This window comes from Channa argus, chromosome 7, assembly GCF_033026475.1.
Source record: "Channa argus isolate prfri chromosome 7, Channa argus male v1.0, whole genome shotgun sequence".
NCBI lineage: Eukaryota > Metazoa > Chordata > Actinopteri > Anabantiformes > Channidae > Channa > Channa argus.
Window position 1 is genome coordinate 14,824,521 of NC_090203.1, and position 16,748 is coordinate 14,841,268.

The 16,748-nt window shown below is 39.5% G+C and overlaps 2 protein-coding genes across 4 annotated transcripts in view; one reads left to right on the forward strand and one right to left on the reverse strand.

Moving 5' to 3' along the window:
- Positions 1-16,748, forward strand: part of znf1035 (zinc finger protein 1035) — a 37,983-nt gene that overhangs the window by 683 nt on the left and 20,552 nt on the right. Inside the window, exon 2 of one of the 3 annotated variants that reach the window (XM_067509259.1) lies at positions 16,644-16,698. The exons of the other annotated variants lie outside the window; for them this stretch is intronic. The gene's annotated coding sequence lies outside the window, so the exon portion shown is untranslated. The remainder of the gene's footprint in view (positions 1-16,643; positions 16,699-16,748) is intronic. 3 annotated transcript variants of the gene reach the window in all.
- Positions 2-14,218, reverse strand: LOC137130225 (zinc finger BED domain-containing protein 6-like). The gene is made up of 3 exons (XM_067510062.1): positions 7,887-14,218; positions 7,335-7,444; positions 2-7,199 (listed from the first exon to the last, which is right to left on the reverse strand). Exons 1-3 carry the CDS (start codon positions 8,404-8,406, stop codon positions 6,585-6,587), a joined length of 1,245 nt encoding a protein of 414 aa, XP_067366163.1. The 5' UTR covers positions 8,407-14,218; the 3' UTR covers positions 2-6,584.

The window sequence follows — 16,748 nt, forward strand, 5'->3', positions numbered from 1 at the left end:
GTCCAGCTGCCCAGAAGCCATTACCTATTGGTCATCAGTGCTAGCTAGCATTGTACTAGCTGTCACTGTGGTAGCTAGCTAGCTAGCTTCATCCAGGACATTGACGGATGTCTGCGCGAAATTATCTAACACGTGGCTGCACCGCTGCTGTATATTTGTTTGTGCTATCCTTGTCGTTTTGTTTCCGTCTTCTGTCCACTGTCATGACCGACTAAACGTACAGCATCTAACGTTAACGATAACACAATCAAGACAACGAGAACAACACACAACCCTCAGACGTTCACACAGCTGTTTACTAAAAAGTCATTTAAAATGTGAAATTCTGTCCCAAGTTATTTAGAACAAAGTATTTGTAAAGAAGATTTTTCTCATAATGGTAGACAGCCTACACCTGGTGTTTGTCATTCATAAGACCCTGGCTTGTACACCAATTGCTTTAAATTGTTTACATGACATTCTTAAACAACTTAACTAAGTTGTCACTCTAAGTCAAATTTATGCCGAGTAATCCAAATCTAAACACAGACTATTTTACATAAAAGTTTTATAATCTCAGATTTGTCTTTCCGTTATCAAGTCAATCCATATTCCTTGGCAAAGTCCCACACATCAATTTTGAGTAGTCTATATTTCACCAACTTAAGCAAAACGTTGGATTATGTAAATGTTTCATCGATCTGTAAATTGTATAATGGATTTAAGGGTTTCTCTGTCCATATACGTAGATAAAATAAATAGTCAGAGTCAACAGTTGACTTTTTGCTACAATAAAAAATCATTTAAAAAGTTTATGATACAGTTACGGCACAGTTAAGTTCAAAATATTGATCAAATGTGTCCAGGTTTTACAGGTGATAGGTTGAGTGCCATTAAAAGTGAACAGATTTTCTTGTAAAATTTTCTGAATTATTGTAAAAAGCTTCTTTTAATGGGTGACCAGTAGTAACTTAGTAGGAAAAAATATTTATAATATGTGTGTGTGTGTGCACACACACACACACACACACACACACACACACACACACACACACACACACACCTACCTAGTAAAGTGGCCTGTATATGTGTGTTGTTTTCACAAGAAACATAACTCAACAATAGATTTTAATTCTTGTAACTATGAGCTGGTAATCACAAATGAAATTCTTGGATAACAAAAAGTTTTTTTTATTTTTTTCATTAGTTACTAACCTGTAACCCGTGTACAATATTAATTGCCAATGTTGTAATTTGGTCTGTTGTTGTACCAAGGTTGGCTTGAAGCTAATTGATAGATAGCACCACAGTTAGCTTAAAATCATTGTTTTCTGAACTCTCATGTTTGCCAATGAACAGAACATTCAGTAAATTAGAGGGAATTAATACATATATAAAGTGCTTGATGCTCTGGGCAATTTTAACTAGACGCAAGAAATTCCACTAACATGGCATATAGTACTCGCATTACACAGACAGCTGTTGTGCTTTGCTGAATCACGGTAAGCCTCCCTGTTGGTAAAATTTGGGGAAAAGTAAAATGTTCATTTTGGTTGGTTTCAGCTCCACCACAAATTTTGCTTTAAGTGTTTATTATTGTCTGTCAGAATGAATTGCATAACAAGTGCATCCAAAATGTGCATGACCAGAATTAGGGCAGTGTGTATATCATGAAGTCCTAATCCTAATGGTATGTCTGAATGTTACAGGTATGTGGGCCTGCTTTGAAAATAATGTTAGCAGGTGTTTTCTCCTTTGTTATATACGTCTTCTCTAAGGGAATACTATCTATGTATATGGAAATGGGAAACTGTAGTTTTTCCTTATGTATTGGCGGTTATATATCCTTTCCTCATGTAGTTCTAATGAAACTGAAAAAGTAGGCTGTGTATTAGCTTTTAGCAAGAATAAGAGAGAGGATGGGAAACCTACATACCTAATAATACAAACAACTACTTAAATTTATGTTACACAAACACTTTGTGGTCATGCAGAATGTATGAATTAACCTTTACTCAGGACCTTTACTCAGCAGGAAGGGCATCAAACTGTCAATGACAGACTGTCAATGACCATTTGATGTTACATTCCTCTGTAGCCTTGCTAATGTCTCTGTGCAGAAAGAATTTTGCAATTGTTTCATTTTTCTAGAGTTGTCCTTACTGCTTCTAATTGTTCTTTAGTGATAAAAGTTGCATGGCCACATGTTCATCCAACTCTTCTTTGTTAGACCTGGGAAGTGTCCTTAGCACTTCAACTAAATTATCATGCCACAAAGCTAATTTAAATAACTAAATCTGTACTGTTTACTAAATCATTGGATTTAGTGTGAGATCCCTCAATCAAGAAGAAATTGTTTGCTAAGCTGCACAGAAGGCCCTTTTTTTTATATTTATTTATTTTTTTTAAACATGAAAATGTGGTCAAAATCCCCAGTGGGTATAACACATTTCATGAAGCACACTGGGCTGCAGGAGTCTGTAATTTCTAAATGCTATTCAGGATTTATTTTTTGTCCTTTTGGCTTATCCTTTGAGGTCAGGGTTGGCGCGGTGGATCATTTTGTCTGCATGTTGCAATTTATATGCCGGATGCCTTTCCTGATGAAACCCTCCCCAATTTCTAGCAAGCTTGGGACGGGCACTGCGTGGTTGGGTATAGGGATGGGTTGTAATAGCTTGGATTACTTTATTGTCAAATACTTATTCACTGCACTCAGGTTCACTATTCTTTGTCACTGTTAAGCATTTGACTGATGACTGTATCAGCAGTCATATGCATCCGAATATATTGCCCTAACTTGTAGAATTTTCCTATTTTCTTGAAGTTTGTTGTTACTTGAAGTTTGAACTCCTTTCGGCTTATCCCGTGAGTTCAGGGTCGCCACAGCGGATCATTGTCCGCATGTTGATTTGGCACAGTTTTTACGCCGGATGCCGTTTCTGATGCAACCCTCCACAATTTCTACTGGGCTTGGACTGGCACTGCACAGCTGGGGATGGGAATGGGCTGTTATCCACAATATAAAAAAGTTGTCCTAATTCCTATTTGATGAATTATCTCTTCAGGGTTTTCCCTAGCATAGAGAGGTTTCAGCCAGGGATTCTCAAACCCAGTCCTGCTTGTTTTTCAATGTACCCCTGCTGATTACTTGAATCAGGTGTATTTAGTCAACGAGAAACTGAAAGATGCCAATTCAGTCTTTTCCCAACCACCCCTACCCTACCCACTACTGATTACCAGGATCAAGTGCCTTATGTCATAGGATACAAATTGGAAGCTACCAGTTCACTTTGTCTGCCTAACTTCATCCTAAGTTAAAGCCTGTTCACATATAAACTCCAGACAATGTCAGGAGAAGTCAGCATGTTGCGATTCACACGTGTAAAAAGCTGCAAAACATTGTCCAAGTCTGAAGAATTCTCGTGGGAGAAACTGCTTGAATACAGTGCAGGGTCAGCACACTCTAGAGGCACAACTTCATAGATTAAATTAGGCTGTTGGAAATAGTGTTGTTTACAGCACATCGGAGCTCTGCAGTCGTGCGGTAGAACCATCAACATGCTCACTATAAATCCTCAGGACAATTTGGGACAGAGCAGCATTTAGCACATGGGCTCAAGCTCATAATACAGAGTGTGTACTAAGGTGCTTGCAGGATTCTAGAATGTGTGAAAGAGGCTTGGGATGGTGTCTTTTAGCTTCTGATTGATTGAACATACCCAAACCAGGTAATCAGCTTTGGGTAATTGGACAAATAGCAGAGCATTAGACTTTAAGAAACAGGGTCGAGAACCCTCGGCTCGGTATAACTGTTTTTGCAGAGGACCTTTTTTCTTATTGTAAAATAGCATTTAGCATTCCTAAATCACAAATGACCTACACTCTGCTCATGATTCATTGAAACGGTAATGAATGTTTGCTTCAGACAGCTGAAGCTGTCAGGATGCTAATACTTGGTGGGGTTTTTTTCATGTAAACCCTTTTCACAATGCCAAACTGTCATTAAGACTTTTGAGCACAGAATAATTTCCAATCAGCTGTTTATTGCTCTGTCATACCCTAGTCAGTCATGCCAATGCTGGTTGTTAGGCAGGTCATTCCTGTTGCAAGTTTACCTTTTGGTGGTGTTTGAAATCATGCTACTTTATTTATTACTTGGTGTAGGTCAATTTTATTTAAAAAATGCAAACGGAACAGACACGAAAGGCAGACCCCAGTGACTGGACTTGAGAGAAATTAAAGGAAGCTGGAATTTTTGCAATTCTGTTGTAATCTAAGTTCGGTGAAAGCCACTTGAGCATCCTGATTTCAGTAGAAACCAAAGCAAAAATTTAGTATGCAACCTGACACGGGTGTACTATAAGTATTATAAAGAACATGAAGGACAAACTGAAAAAAAAGTTTATTCATTGTCAATGGAAAGCCTTAAAAGCTGCAGCTGGTCCAGATTTTTTTTTTCCATTATCTGTAAATTCCTAGTAAGACAGCTATAGTGTATCTGTTTGCTACTGTTTGCACAGGAATCATGATGACTGTGATTTGTCTTCTTTCAGTTGAATCGCTGGATTCCTTTTGTCTTGGTTTCACCCAGTGTGGTGTCCTCAGTGACGGTTGTCCATTGACGATGGATGGCAGCTGTTCTAAGCCTAGGGATTTTCCTCTGTCTCTAGCTTGTTTCTGACATGAACTGTTAGGAGAATGTTAGGAGGATCAGGTCCTGACATTGTCTGTAGTTTCCCTTTTAGACATCTAGCCAACATTTGGAGATGGTTCGTGTGAGAAGTGTTCTCACTTGCAAAGAAATACTCTGTAATTGGGCAAAGGGTGGTGCTAGGGCACTTTGACTAGGGGGCAGAACATGACGCAAAAACAAAGCTGCGGAAGAGACAGGGTTTTGCTTTGTAATCTGGCCGTATACCAAAGAATCTAGTGCTGTTCTTTGTATTTGTTTAAAAATTTCCAGGTCTGGCCTTACCAACAGAAGTTCATACATTTTGTTGGTTTTCCTGTTCGATATTGTTATGTTTGTTTGAATAAATGAGTTCTCACACCTTCGGGTGTCTGTATTTGCCCAGTTTTGTAGCGGTCGAAAGAAATGGACGTCATCAAGACACTTATGGTAAATTCTCCAGAGTATTACCTCCTCTGTTCACACATGATTTCAGTTGGAGATAATCCAGACTTTGAACTACGGGGCTGGCTGGGTAAAATCCGAGTAATGTCAGGGGCAACAGACTTGGGTGTCTGCGTTCACACGTACACCCACCCCAGACAAAGTCTGGAAAATGTCTGAATTCCATTGCATGTCTGAAAGGGGCTTCTGTGTGAAGGCTGCAAAAGCTGAATTTATGCCCTGTGCTGTGTGTCACAAAACAGACCCAATGTTTAAGTCGTCCTTGCCTGACTGAGGGCCCCATGCAGGCATGGCATATGCCTTTTTTGTTTGTTTGTTTTGTTTTAAAATTTGTTTTTTTTTTTTTTTTGTTTTTTTGATTGTCAGAGTGAGCTCCAATCCGTTTACTTTCTTCTCTACCTCCTTCCAACTTACACCCTCCCTCCAAGCTAGACAGAACCCTGCTCTTCAGCATGCACACATGAATGAAAGTTAGTCACACTACTGTTTGACTTATCAAGTTGAATGTGTGCTGCAAGAAAAGCTATTTAGAATTTTTAGATTACCTTTATACTGGCCCATCCTTTTTGTTTAGTAACATCTGTGCTTACTTGATCACATGTTCAGACTAGCGTTAAGAAGTAATGGTAATTTATAAAGGACAATCAAAAGTTAATGCCTTTTCTTTACCCATTGAGTTTTTACTCTGTTTACTACAGAAAAAAGGAAATTAAGCTGGATTTACCCTCATTGCAGACAGTGTTGCAAAACCCCTGCACCCGCAATTATGTCAATCTAACCCACACCGGTCATTTCTGCCTCCTTGTAGTGCATGCTTCTTTGTTGTTCATGATTGCCTAACTGTTCAAAAGGAACCTCAACAATGGATGTTGAGTCATTAGTGAATGTTCTGAGTTATCCAGGTGTAGTTATCTGGAATTTGAGTCATGAGACAAGTCCAGTTGACTTAACTCAACTTCCAAACACACCCAATCTCTTCCTTTCTTTCTTTCTTTTTTTTTTTTTTAAATAAAACCAAAGAAAAGTAAACAGGACAGGTTCAGGAATGAACTCAGAACGGTAACTGATTTAGGAATTTGTTGGAAACACCTGTTAGTGATGGGAAGTTCGGCTCTTTTCAGAGAGCCGAACTTCGAACAGCTCTTTCGACTCCTGAACTGCTCTTAATTTAGGATTTTTTGTAGGCCTTTATTTTAACTTTGCACAAATTAATGATTTGTGTGTTGAAAACCCTTTCGTGTGCAGTGGTTTTATGAGAATCCTTATAATTGCCTAATTTTGTGCATTTATTCTGTTACAAAACCGTTCTTAAAATTTTAATCAAACATTTTATTGCACAAATTAACAACAAAACAGCAAATAAATCCATAGAACAGAACTAGAACCAAACTCAAGCAAACAGTATTAATGTCCTCAGAGCAGGTTGGCATTAAAAAAAAGTCAATGCCTCAGCTTGGATGGACCGATCCTATTTCTTCTCTCTGTGAGTATCTGTCCTGTTTTTTGAGAAGATTCTCTCTGAAGGAACAGATGTTGCCACAATACGCAGTCTCCCCTCCATCACCTTCACCAGGTGTGGAAAGACTGAGGCCTTGGCTTGCCACCATCTCATTGAGTCTTCTGATCGTTGGATGATGGGCTCCTCAAGATAAGACCTCACCTCCATTATAGCATCAGCTGTAGGATTTCTTCTTGTAGCTTCTCCTGTAGCTCTTTCATCAAAAAGCCTCCAAACAACAGAGGTTTGTGGTTCCTCATCCACCTGGCCTTCTAATGGCGGAGCTGGCTGGCTGCTAGAGGTGCATTTTGCTGCTGTTGCACTAACTCTCTGAAGTGCCTCATCAACAGCTCTGTTGTCATGAATCCAAGTTTTTTTAAACCTAGGATCCAATAATGTGGTTTCTGAGAGGACAGTGTTGTACTCTATACGCAGAAATTTCCAGTCCATGGCTGAACAGAGATTTGCAACCAATTCCTTCACTTTCTGCATGGTTACAGTCTGTTGGGCTGTCACCTGCTGCAAACCTTTGCAAAGCAGGACCATTTTTAGGCCCAGACATAGCTGAGGGAGAGTAAACAGCAACTTTTAAAATTAAGCATTTTTTAAAGTATGTGGCACATTATACTGTATTGTTTCTGCAATGTATAATAGTTACTGACTGGTGGTAGTGAAAAAAAATGGTTCAAGGTACCTATCTGCACTTATTTCCACAGTCACCTCCTCAAATGGTTGCAGGATGGTGCAGACCTCTTTCACCAGCTCCCATTCCTCTTGACATAGAGCATCAACTGGTGCATTGATGAGGGCCAGGGTGGAGATGATGGCATCTTTTGTTTCAAGAATTCGTTTCAACATATGGAACTCAACATTTTGAGTTCCACCTGGTGGCACACTCTTGTTTGGGCCTCAGTTCAGACATCCCCATCTGGCACTGTGTGGACTTTAGCCTCTGTGTTGCAACTGTGCTTTTGTGGAAAAACTCCCCAACAGCCTTCACCTTATCCACGGTTGGTTTGACCACCTTCAGGGCATCTCTAATCATGAGGTTTAGTGTATGTGCCAGACATGGGTGGTGGGTCCACTTCAGAATTTTTATTGCTTTGGTGATGTTTGCAGCATTATCACTCACACAACACACCACTTTGTCCTCTACTTTCAACTCTTTTGCCACTCAACTAGCTACTCTGCCAGGTTTTCTGCAGTGTGTCTGTCTGTGAATTCAAAGCAGTCCAGAAGGCAAGATTACATTTTGTAATTTTCAAAAAAGTGGCAAGTGACACCCAATAAAGAAAGAGCAGGTTGTTCTGGAGGTCCAGCAGTCAGTTTTCAGGCAAACTGATTTAGCTTTTTTCACCCTTTCTTGCAATAATGCGCGTTCTGTGTCATATATTTTAGGTATTGTTGTTTGGGACAATGTTCTTCTACTGGGTAGAGTGTATGTGGGATTTAATGTTTTGACAAAACTTTTAAAACTTCTGTCCTCCACAATGGAAAAGGGTTGGAAATCAGTAGCTATCATTTTAGCCAACTCTTCATCAATGCTGTGCAGTTTGGATGGGGTATAAACTGGCTTATCTTGCTTTGAGTTGCAGTAGGAGAGGTTATACCTGCATGTGTGGGGAAGCCAGTAGATGCTGCTGCAGTTGTTTTTTTTGGAATGGGACACACCAGGATCTGTAGATGGTGCGCTAGCTTGCCCGCTTTCTTCTAACTGCACTGTAGGATGGACAGTTCTCAAATGTCTATGCAGGTTTGTGGTGGAACCTGCTCTTAAAGTAATTTTCATCATGCAGTGAACGCACTCTGCTTTGTTGTTTCCATTGTCTTTAAACTGGAGCCAGATGCTGCTTCTCTTTCGAGTTCTTTCACAGTTTCAACTACGCCAACAGTACGCTAACTCACACACACTCTCCTCACCGCTATCTGACAGACGGTTAACTTGCAGTGGATCGCCGCGCCACTTCTCAGCACCCCCCCTCTCTGTTTTTACATAATGGTATGATCCCATATCCTCCCATCTGATTGGCCGCGATGTCATTGCTGACCAATCAAAACAAAGTTCTGCCTTGAGCAGAGCTCAGGCTGAGCACTGAAGTAAGCAGCGAAAGGAAAAAACTGGGAGCGGGCTCTCACTCAATGCGAGCCGGCTCTTCTGATTCACTACAAAGCATCGGCTCTCAGAGCCGCATCTTTTGCGCATGACACATCACTAACACCTGTGTTAAATAGCTACTGAGTTTTAACTGACGCTGCTCTCTGGAATACCCCTGATAATGTCAGTAGCCTTACCTAACAAAACAAGTTAACGGTAAAGTGCTCTTGCTGTTTGTCACTATAAACAATGGCTTTTGGCTTGTCCCTTCATGGGTCGCCACACATGTTCCACACGTAGAATTGACATGTGTTTTTACACCGAATGCCCTTCCAACCACAAACGTACCATTTTAACTGTGCTTGGGACTGGCACCACCAGCGTGTGGCGGGATTCAAACCACTGTCACGTCTGCAGCTTTCAAAGTGCCCAAGCGCCAGCCCTTGCCCAATTACACAGTATTTCTTCGCAAGTGAGAATGCATCTCACACGGACTATCTCCAGATGTTTGCTACATGTCATTAAGGGAAACTCCAGACAATGTCAGGATCTGATCCTCCTGACATTCTTTAGAGTTCATTTCTGAAGAAAGCCTAGAACAGCTGCCATCCATTGTCAATGGACACTAAGAACACCACACTGTGATCAAGCCAAAAGGAGGCCAGTGAGATAACTTGGAGAAGAAATTTGTGACCATGATTCCTGTGCAAAGAGAGACCCTATAGGAAAAAGGCACTGGAGGGGAAAAGTAGTTGCCTACTTTACTTCAATGAGATTATTTTCAACAACGATGGAGGAGAAATCTACTCTCCTGGTTTCTGACTTATCCTTAGCAAGACAAAAGCTGTCCAGCAGGGAATTCACTAAAATGACGATGTAACCTTTTGGTGTCTTACTAGAAAATTCCAGATAATGCTAAAACAAATCTGGATGCACTATGCATCCCAACCCAGTGCTATACCACTGAGCCACCAGGTCCCCATCTGTGCGTCACTACAAACACCAAGCTAATTTCCTGCATACAGTATGTGGCCTAAACACACACTAAGCTACTAGCAAGCTTTTTAATGTTAAAAGTATCGGTAAAGTTAAAGTATTTTAACATTGGCTGCGGGAGGATATCAGTTGAAAAGGTTTTTCCAGTAAATATGGGAACTTTTAGAACTCAAGTTATACAGTTGAGTTTGAGGAGATTAACTTAGCCAGCCAGCTAATTCTCTGCATATAAAGTAATAATTACTTCAAGGTTACATAGTTGATGTCTAATTTATTTGTTAATTTATTATTTGCTTTGTTTTTTTTTCTTTGTTTGTTTTTGACCATCTTCTTCTGTTTGACGAAACAAAACTAAAATGGTTGTAGTTTGCTTCATCATTGAAGATGGCAGTAGTAGTTAAGTGGGGTCAACTGCTGGCAACTGTTTCCAGGTTCAACTAGTGCATCAACAACGTCTCAAATAACCTCTGCACCAAATTTCCATTTCCATCTGTATGCGCAGTTCAACACATCATTATAATTTTGCCACACTAATTGCAATGAGATGCATTGCTTTCGTTTGGTGCTAGCACAAAAAGCTAAACAACATTAACCAACTTTACTGCTGGAGACACTTTGGAAACTTTGAAAATCAATGATTTCAGAAGGGGGCTTTTAGTTTGTTCTCTGTTTCAATTGTTGGTAGACTGTTAAGATCTGTCAACTCAGCTAGCATGAATGAATGCATTGCACATTTTCAACATTCCTAATTTGACAGGTACAAAATTTTATTCTAGTGTTGGCCTAATCAATGTCCTACAAAATGTGTTTTATTTTACAGGCAGCTAAAATTGAGGTCTGTCAAGATTTAAATAGCAGCATATATTTTAACACCAGTTACAAAAATTTGGAAATTGTCAAGCATTTTCACGTTTAATTCTGCTTGTTTTCAGTGGATTCGGAGCATACAAAGGGCATGACATGATAGAAAAACATTCGTAGAAAAAAAAATGTCTTTACAAGCACATCAAAGACGTGTCAAAAAAAACAAAACTCAACATTATCAACACGCCCATTCACTTGTTTGATTTCCTCCCGTCAATTGTAGATTGAGCAGCATGATCTATCGATACACAGGCTCACACACATAATCCAAATTTTGTACTAGGGCCCTCAAAATAAACGCTGGGTATTCTCTGGAGCTTCTTACTCAGTCGTAGCATTCTCACATACATCGCCTCTGGGTAAAGTGCAGCCTTCCAGAAAAAGGCTTGAGAATCCAAATGTTTTCTCAGGCTTGTTGTATTACACAGGCAATAAAACATGTTTTGGGTCTATCCTTTGATTGCCCCCTGGGGCAGGATAGCCTTGGCTGAATCATACCCAGCCTTGAGCCAAACAGAAGACCAAAGTAGCACTGTACAGCAGAGTCAGAGATAGACTTTAATACTAAAAATTACCATTATTGAAACTAGTACATAATTTGTTGCTATGATCACAAGGTATATCCTCCCCAGCTGCTTAGGTCTTTCTGATGATAGTGGAAATTAGTTATGTCACCTTTTGCAACATCACCTCAGAACAAAGTTCTGTTTGCGGTGCCCTTGTAGGGGTCAAGCATTCAGGCCAATGACTACCATTCTCTAGTCATTGTTCCAATTGAAGTACTAGTCAGTTGAGTTGCCTATTAGTGCTTTTGCATTACATGATCTCGACTTGACTGACCTTTTCTGGCTTTTCATAGGGCAGCTGAAAATAAGGAGGTTAAGGGGCTTATCTAGTAGTCAGAGTTGACAGTTTAATCACTAGCTCCTGTGGTCCATAAGTGTTTGTGGGAAAAACAACTGAACCCCAAGTTGCTACTGATTTGTCTTGTAAGACGCTTTGGATAAAATGGTCTGCCAAATCACTGAATGTAAATTTCCACATGACCTAAGGATATAAAAAGGTAGTGCGAAAACTATAATTAGTCAATGCCACTACTAATTCATTGCCATTGAGCAGCTACAATTGTCTCATCTGTACTCTTAGGGATTGCGTCACTGATATCAAACCTGCTTCCTTTGGTTCTAGTCTCAGTAGTACATGTAAATGAATACTAATAAAGTTCCTTCTGACTTCCTTACATTAAAAAATCTCTTTACATCTTGCAGAAAATCACCTTCTAGCTGACTTTTTCAGCTAGAAGCAGAGAAATATTTGAATATAACTCAAAGGTAATTCTTTTTTTACAGCAGATTTTTTTTAAATACAATTTTTTGCTGTCTTTAGCCATTTCTGAAAACCAGTTTACTACCTTGCTGTGACAAACAGCCACATACCTTGAATCAAGACCAGCATTCCTTCGATATCCCCCATTGTTCCTGTATATGGCAATGAAGATGATGTCTCAGCAAGTTCATGTGGTGTTGCTATGTCCAGTTACATTGAGAGGGTACTATATCTGCTGGGGAAAAGGTACCTGATCCCAAGAGGGAGTAGAGTTAAGGTAAACGGAGTGGGTACTGTGCTGTGGAAAAGCATGTTTGAAGCTCCTCTTCCTGTGGTAAGCGTATTGTCGCTTCCTGTTTCTGCACACTTTTTTTGGGTTTATTAATCAGTTTAAAGACTGTAAACTGATTAATAATAGCTCTTTATATACAAGTGATTTCTCTGCACAAGGTTTACTACTCAAGACATTACACATGCTCGTATTACTAATGTCAAATATATATCTAGCTAATGTAAAAAATTTTCAAATTTAACCTCTTTGCTTTGCTACTTTAGCAATTAGCTGTTAGCAATGGCTTCTCTGTCTTCCTCTGTCTCTCCTTCTTTCACTTGCTCAGTGTGTCTCATGTTTAGTTTTACCTATGCCTCCTTTAGTGATAATGGTATTTATAACAAGTGTAAGGTTTTTACAGCTTTGGAGGTGGAAATGGAACCGCGGCTATGTACCATGCAAAATAATTCAGCTAGCCAGGCTCAGAGTGGCTGGTGCGGACTGACCTAGCATAGCACCCTGTTAGCTGTCTCCCAGCATTTGCCGAACAGCCGGGAAGCCAGCCCGGTTGGGTGACTGTTTGTAAGAGCTGTAATTCTCAACAGACAGAAGGTTCATTACTATTTGGTTAACATTTCCAATCAATTTTCCCCTCTCAGTGACATCCCCACTGAGAAACCAACTCTGGTAATTGGCAGCTCTATAGCCAGAAATGTGAAGTGACTCCAGTGGCCAGTGTCAAATATCTTCCTGGGGTCAGAGCAGGTGACGTTGAATCATATTTGAAACTCTTGGATGAATAAACTTTAATAACGTGAGATTATTATCCACACAAGAGTTATTGATGCCCAATTACACACCCATGCCAAATCTGACCAGTGACCAGTGTTGTCATTCAGCCGCTGGCTGTCTAGGTGGTGCAAAGCAAACAACGTGGGCTACATAGATAATTAGAAATGTTTTTGGGAAAAACCTAGGCTGAGTAGGATAGATGGCATCCATCCTACTTTAGATGCTGCAGCTCTCCAATCAAAAAATATGGCTAGTTTTATTGGACAATCAAAAGTCTGACAATCCAGAGTTGAGCCCAGAATGCAGAGATCCAGTCCTACACCCCTCTCTGCAGTGTCCTTACAGCTGTCAAACAAATTTGTGAACAAATTTTAAGGAAATGATTCTTCCATCATTTGGTTCACCATGTGTCAATACAATGGAGGCTAGCCACATTACTTCACTGCTGTACAAGTTGATTATCTTATTAATAATTCTGCAGCTTCACTACGTACAATACTTGATACTGTTGCCCCTCTGAAAAAGAAGGTAGTAAACCAGAAGAGGTGATGGTATAGTTCTCAAACTCGCAACTTAAAGGAGGCAACACAAAAGTTAGAAAGGAAGTGGCATTCCACTAATTTAGAAGAAACCCATTTAGCCTGGAAAAACATTTTTAAAAACTATACCAAAAAGATCTCGCTGAAAACTTAAATTACCTCATCAAAACTTACAACCTGTCTGTTAGACCTCTTCCTATTCCAACTGGACTTCTCAATTATGCTTTACCCTTAATAGACTCATTCATATTAGATGTCATCAATCTATTTTTGGAAACAGGATATGTACCAAAGCCTTATAAAGTAGCTGTAATCAAACTGCTACTTAAAAAACTTTGTCTTGACCCAGGTTTTTTAGCCAATTACATCTATCCGATATCCAATCTGCCCTTTATTTCTAAAATCCTTTAAAATGTAGTTGTAAAGCAATTATGCAACCACATGTACAGGAATAATTTGTTTGAAGACTTTTAGTCAGGATTTAGAATTCGTCATAGTACAGAAACAGCCTTGGTAAAAGTCACAAACGGTCTTTTCTTGGCATCCGATAAAGGAGTCATCTCTATACTTGTTCTGTTAGATCTTAGTGTTGCATGCAACACTTGATCACAACATTTTAGACATTAGACTGGAATAGATAATTGGGATTAAAGAAACTGCACTGCATTGGTTTAAACCTTAATTATGAAATAGATTCCAATTTGTTCATATTAATGATGAATCTTCCACGCACACAAAAGTTAGTGATGAAGTTCCAAAAAACCTCCTTTATGCAACATTATTATAAAACACATTTTCTAATACATTTTCATTGCTACACCAATGACACCCACTTATATCTATCTATGGAACCAGATGAAAAATTCAATTAACCAAACTTCAAGCATGCCTACAGGACAGGCCTGGATGTCCTGCAATTTCCTACATTTAAAATCAGACAAAACTTTAGTCATAGTATTTGGGCCTAAAATCTCAGAAATATGCTGTCCAACCATATTGTTAGTTTAGATGACATAACCCTGGCCCCAATTACTACTGCGAGGAATCTCCGCTATTTTTGACCAGCATTTGTCCTTTACCTCACATATAAAACAAATTTCTAGAACCAGCCTTCTTCCACCTACGGAACATTCCCAAAATTAGGAGCATCCTGTCTCAAAGTGATGCCGAAAAAACTACTCCATGCATTTGTAACTTCGAGGTGGGAGTGGGACTGTAATTCCCTACTTTCAGGATGCCCCAATAACTCTCTAAAAATCCTGTAGTTAATCCAAAATGCTGCAGCAAGAGTGCTGACTGGAATTGGCAAGAGTTCATATTTCACCTTCAAAAGCTTCTCTGCACTGGCTTACCATAAAATCTAGAATAGAATTTAAAACCCTGCATATATTGTATGAGCCAACCAAGGTTTCCTCTGTTTTTGTTGATGATGTGTATTGCCTACTGTACTGTATTTTGTGTGTTATGTTTGTGTACTGATGATGTCATTAGTAATATTATATAGCTTTGATGGTTGCCTTTGTAGTTTACCTTTTAAGTTTGTTGTCCAGTAGTCAAGGGAGCAATGCATAGCAAAGGTGTGTTGCAAGAGGCTCATTCAGCTCAGCTAGTGAAGGGAGCAGACGTGACACAGTAACTGAAGCACAGGGACTGACTACAAAGTACGGGGGGAACAAGGTAACAAGGTAAAAGTGAAAGGTTCAGTGTGTAGCTGTGGAGGCATACGGTTTCTTTCTTTTCGGTTTCAAAGTTTGGCCATACTTTGGAAAACGGGTTTAGCTATATTTTCAGAAATGAGTCCTGTGGATTTAGCCATACTTTGAGATGCTTGTTTGATGAAACTGTTTGTGAACGTGTTTGTGACATTACTGTACTTAAACTTGTATGTACAATTGCTCCGTCATCGGCTAAGTTGAAAAGCAAATACAATAAATGTTCAATGTTCGTCATACAATGATCTCCGGAATTAAGAATTTGCTGGACAGCTTCGAGTAAGATTGCCTCTACATATATAAAGCTCTAAACGGTCAAGCTCCATCATATCTAAAAGACCTCATATTACCATATCATCCCAACAGACCACTTCAATCTCATAATGCAGGCTTACTTGTGGTTCCCAGATTTTCCAAAGTTATACTGGGAGCCAGAACCTTTAGCTATCAAGCTCCTGTGGAAGCACCTCCGAGTTCAAAACCTGGTCTGGATCTGCCAACCTGCCAGATGTTTTGTTGGTGCTTTTGTTGCTCTTATCTTTTCTCTCCACTTTCCACTCGCCCCAACCCATCAAGGCAGATGGCCTCCCACACTGAGCCTGGTTTTTAAAGGGAGTTTTCCTCTCCCATGTTGCCTAGTGCTTGCTCAGTGAGGATTTGTTGGGGTTTTCTCTGTATATATTAATAGACTTTATTATGTAAATTGCCTTAAGATGACTTTGTTGTGAATTGGCCCTATATAAATAACGTTGAATGGAATGTTGCATTGTATCTTTTCATTGACCCCTTGATCTAAAACCAGAATCTGAGCCAGAGCCTGCTCATCATTTTTGTACATGCCACAGATTGATGATAGGATGTAATAGCTTAATTGTTCCATTTTTTTTTTTTTTGCACTAAAAGTATCTTAATTTGTTATGATTTTCTAATGAGTCAACTTGGTTTTTCCTTTTAATTTGTCACTTGACTATCGTTATTGGCACCACAACTGCATCTGTGGATTAGCCCGGTTCAGTATATGAGAGGGCTACATTCTTATAAGCCAAGGTTTTAAATGTTTTTTGGGGGGGTTTCCCCATGGGTGCACACTTGGCTTCCAGGTGCTTGTCTGCAGGGCACCCAAACGTCTGTTAATTACCAAGGTCTCGTCCTTTGTACCATTTGAGTTCCAGGAGTTGTTGTTCCCAGCAACATAGTTGTTAGCCTTCAAGGGACAAACAAATGCACCCAGTACTTATAAGGTTGGGCTGTGTTTGGATTTTTTTTTTTTTTAAACTAGTGAAATGCTCAGTAACATAGGGGCAACTGTGGTTTAGGAGGCAGAGCAGTTGTCCACAAATCCTAATGTAAAATACTTGTGGTATCAGTAAGGTAGAAAAGTCCTATATAAGTGCAAGACCATTTAATAAGTGAAACCTATGTATGTTTTTACAGCTTTTCATACAGATGTGACTCACATCATTCTGGATATTTACATATCCAGCAAAAGGTCAGATTTTTCTTTTCAGTTATTTGCATTTTGGTATGATACTGATGGTA

Excerpts from the sequence above, each read along its gene's own strand:
- LOC137130225 (XM_067510062.1), bottom strand. The coding sequence starts at position 8,406 with ATGATGAAAATTACTTTAAGAGCAGGTTCCACCACAAACCTGCATAGA. Across the intron at positions 7,445-7,886 it reads CTTTATTGGGTGTCACTTGC|ATGCCATCATCTCCACCCTG; the intron begins CACTTTTTTGAA and ends TTGAAACAAAAG. Across the intron at positions 7,200-7,334 it reads TCCTGCAACCATTTGAGGAG|TTGCTGTTTACTCTCCCTCA; the intron begins GTGACTGTGGAA and ends TAATTTTAAAAG.